The sequence below is a fragment of the Cucurbita pepo genome, unplaced genomic scaffold, assembly GCF_002806865.2.
Source record: "Cucurbita pepo subsp. pepo cultivar mu-cu-16 unplaced genomic scaffold, ASM280686v2 Cp4.1_scaffold000173, whole genome shotgun sequence".
Lineage (NCBI taxonomy): Eukaryota > Viridiplantae > Streptophyta > Magnoliopsida > Cucurbitales > Cucurbitaceae > Cucurbita > Cucurbita pepo.
Genome location: NW_019646448.1, coordinates 171,689 through 175,489, shown reverse-complemented (window position 1 = coordinate 175,489; position 3,801 = coordinate 171,689). Strand labels below are relative to the sequence as shown.

Here is a 3,801-nt window from a genome sequence, read left to right as displayed (position 1 = left end):
GGTGTGGCAACAGTACTTATGGCCTACAAAATTTGTGATCCACTCAATCATGAAAGCTTGAAGTATCTTAAGGGTCAAAGCAAATTGTACTGTAGGCATGCAAAGTGGGTGGAGTTTATTGAAACATTTCTGTATGGTAGCAAATGCATTATCTAGAAGGTACAATCTCTTTAATTCTTGTAAAAAAAATTTGGACTTCGAGCCTATTAAGGAATTATATAGAGATGACACATACTTTATAACTATTTATGTTGTCTTGCGAAAAAAAAAAAAAGTTGTGAATGATTATTATGTGTTTGATGAATTTCTATTTAAGAAAAGCCGGCTTTGTATTCCTAAATGGTTTATAAGAGATTTGCTTGTAAAAGAAGCCCATAGTAGCTTGATGGAACATTTTGGGATTAATAAAACTTATGATAGGTTGCATGAACACTTCTTTTGATCAAAGATACAATGTTCATGAGTTTTGTAGCCCATGTTTTAAATGTAAATTATATCACAACCAAATGGATTGTATACTCCCTTGAATACCTAACAACCTGACTAATATATATATGAATTTGGTTTTTGTTTTGTCCCACCCTAAAGAGGGTAAATATAGCATTTGTTGTGGTAGACAGGTTTAGTAAAATGACTCATTTTATTGGATGCAACAAGAAGGATGCATCGTCCATGTTGCTTATTTTTTATTTAGGAAAGTAGTAAGATTACATGGAATCCTAGAATTATTGTTAGTGACAGGAACATTAATTTTTCAAGTCACTTTTGAAAAGTATTGTGAGGTAAATTGGGTACCAAATTATAGTTTTCAACTACATGTCAGCCTCACGCTGATGGGCAAACTGAATTGGTTAATAGAACATTAGAAACATTGCTTACGGCTATAATTTCTAAGAATATTAAGCCTTCAGATGAATATTTGTCATTTGTAAGTTTACATAGGATAGAGCAATTCATAATACCATTTATGGTTCTCCTTTTGAAGTTGTTTATGGATTTAATCCATTAAATCTTTTGATTAATTTCTTATTCTTTCTAATATTTTTGTAAGTGAAGCAGCCAAAGAGAGAATTAAGAAACAAAATTTCAAAATTGTTTCAAGAATTAACAAAGGACGGATTAAAATTATTATCAACTCGGTGACTTGGGTTTTGATACAATTTCGCAAGTAGAGATTCTCATCTCAAAAGGAAAACAAAGTAATATCCACGAGGGTATGATGACCTTATCAAGTTCTTGAAAGAATTAATAACAATGCCTATCGAATTGAACTTCTAAGAAAATTTTCAGTACATTCTACTTTCAATATTACTAACTTTAGTTTTTTTTTTTTTTTTTTTTTTTTTTTTTTTTTTTTTTNTTGATAAGGATCAAAATGTTCCAAATATTTTAAGTGGACTTATTACACGATCCAAGGCCGAGAAAGATTCAACACGCATTCATTCTTCACCTATAAAATTTGATAGGTTCGGTTCAACCATTATTTCATGTATTACAAGTTGATTCGATTGTGGAAGGACCATTTGGAGCTTTAAAGTGAATATGTGCACCGTTCAAGTAACGGATGAAGTTTCTATAAGCTGCACTTGATTGATAATTTGTTAGAAATCTTTATTTATTATTTTAATTTCATTATTTCTTAAAAAACTTTATTTATTAATTTAATTTCATTATTTCATACGGTGGAAAAAGGGTTGAAAATTACTTGTCAACTTGTCCATAACTTTTTTTCTGTGGAGTTTTAAAGGGTAACCAGAGTAGATCATAGCCACTAACTTCTTTAGTGAGTATTTTAAGATAATGAAATTTAGTTTTCAAATTGAGAATTTCACGGTTAGTATCATTTTGGTTGTTTCATAAGTTTCATGCCATTTATGTGGGACTAGTTGAGTCATTCAATCAAGCCTTGATCAAATTCGAGTGTGGAGTGACTCTTGCTTTGGACATTGTATTTGAGTCATTCAATCAAGCCTTGATCAAATTCGATGGTGGAATAACTCTTGCTCCTAGATCTTTGATTCTAGCTTGTATAAGATGTTAATTTTTTTGAATAAAAGATTTAAAAAAAAATAAAAGCTCTTATTACCAGACACAGAAAAGTAGAAATATATAAGCATTTGGAAGGAAATAACGATGGAAAGGTTCAATAATAATACAAAAGAAGCTAAGGTAATGAAATTGCATGTTGTGTCAAATACATTACTCTGAGATTCTTTTCCAAAGGACAATGACTAAAAAGGGTATGAGAAATTATTAGGTTGGCAGAGTGCCTGGGTCTTCAACCGTGAGAGATGCACCATTATCAGCATTTGTAAAATTTAGAATCATTGAAGCCGCCTTGGAAGCCCTAACACAATTTACAAAAGATGAAACTGAATAAAAACATGACCTAAATACGTATAATTTTGTTCATTTTTATTACCAAAACCATACCATTCCTGGGGAGATTGGTAGTTAGAAGCGACCTTGCCCAGGCTACACAAAAGCATTTCAGTGTATATAAGGCCAGGATCCAATGCCACAACTGTCATTCCATTTGGTAACTCCTTTGCTACCGATTTGCTTAAGCCCTCAACCGCCCACTTTGAACTACAATATGGTGAAACCTTAAAAACCAAAACACAAAAACATACTCAACTCACTGAATACTAAACTAAACACATGGGCAAAATAGTATATGCATACCAGCGGAGCTCCCATCCTTCCAAATAGAGAACTTATATTCACAATGATCCCTTGGTTTCTAGGAATCATAAGAGGAATAAAGTGACGCAATACATTAGCGGTCCCCTTCACATTTGTGTCAATGATATCATCAAACTCTTCTCTACTAATGTCGCCAATCTTGGCATTCTCCTTATTGATTGTAGCTGCATTGTTTACTATTGTACAAAAAAAGAAAAAGAGCCTCAATTCTCATGGGTTGCACTTAAATGGAAATATAGAAGAGAGAAGAAAAATAGTTGTAATATGCATATACCAATTATGTCTGGAACGCCAAATTTGTGGATTACAGTACGAACCATGGTTTCAACGCTCTCATCTGACCTCTAAAACCCAGAATCTCAGGTGTTTTAATGAAGAAATGAAAGCATATGTATGGATAAACAAAGAGATGGGGTAATGACATACCACATCAACATTGAGGAGTAAATGATTGAGTGAGGAAGAATTGGAGAGTTGTTGGTGAAGGGAATCTAACTTGTCTTGGGTGCGGGAACAACCGATTATAGTGTGGCCTCGTTTTGCCAACTCAAACGCCAATGCTCGTCCCAATCCTTGGCTCACTCCGGTTATTACAATTTTCTTCCCCCCATTTGCTTCCTCTCCACTTCCCTTTTGTTGCATCAAACAGGTTGCCATTCTTCAAACCAAATCAATACCGAGCTCCTGGTTTGGAAACCAACACACCCATTTTATATGTCTTTTTAGGAACAGCTGTGAGGCATTTAAAACTTGGGGATCTTGGAAAATATTATCAAATACATGACTTTGTAAGGGAGACAGAGAGCATGTGGGTGACATAAGACTTTCACGAGATAACTACACAGTCTTGGATCCACCAACCAATTGATTTTTCAAACCAATCAAATAGAAACAAAATCTATATTTTTTTAAAAGGCATTATACAAAATTAGGAAAACTTGATAATGGTTTTAAAGTTAAGCGTTCAAATCGTGAGCCATTAAAAAAGAAAACACTCTACTTTGACAACTAATTTTTTATTTTTTCTAGAGCAAAAAATCACATTTGAAAAATAAAGCTTTTATACCGAAGGCTTTTTTTTTTTTTTTTTTTTTT

The 3,801-nt window shown here is 32.9% G+C and overlaps 1 protein-coding gene across 1 annotated transcript; it reads right to left on the bottom strand.

Annotated features, from left to right (window-relative positions):
* Positions 1–2,113: 2,113 nt before the first annotated feature.
* On the bottom strand, positions 2,114–3,435 carry LOC111784214 (NADPH-dependent pterin aldehyde reductase-like). The gene is made up of 5 exons (XM_023664995.1): positions 3,133–3,435; positions 2,981–3,050; positions 2,686–2,882; positions 2,434–2,606; positions 2,114–2,347 (listed from the first exon to the last, which is right to left on the bottom strand). The coding sequence occupies exons 1-5, from the start codon at positions 3,361–3,363 to the stop codon at positions 2,254–2,256; spliced, it is 765 nt and encodes a 254-aa protein (XP_023520763.1). The 5' UTR covers positions 3,364–3,435; the 3' UTR covers positions 2,114–2,253.
* Between the last annotated feature and the right edge of the window lie 366 nt (positions 3,436–3,801).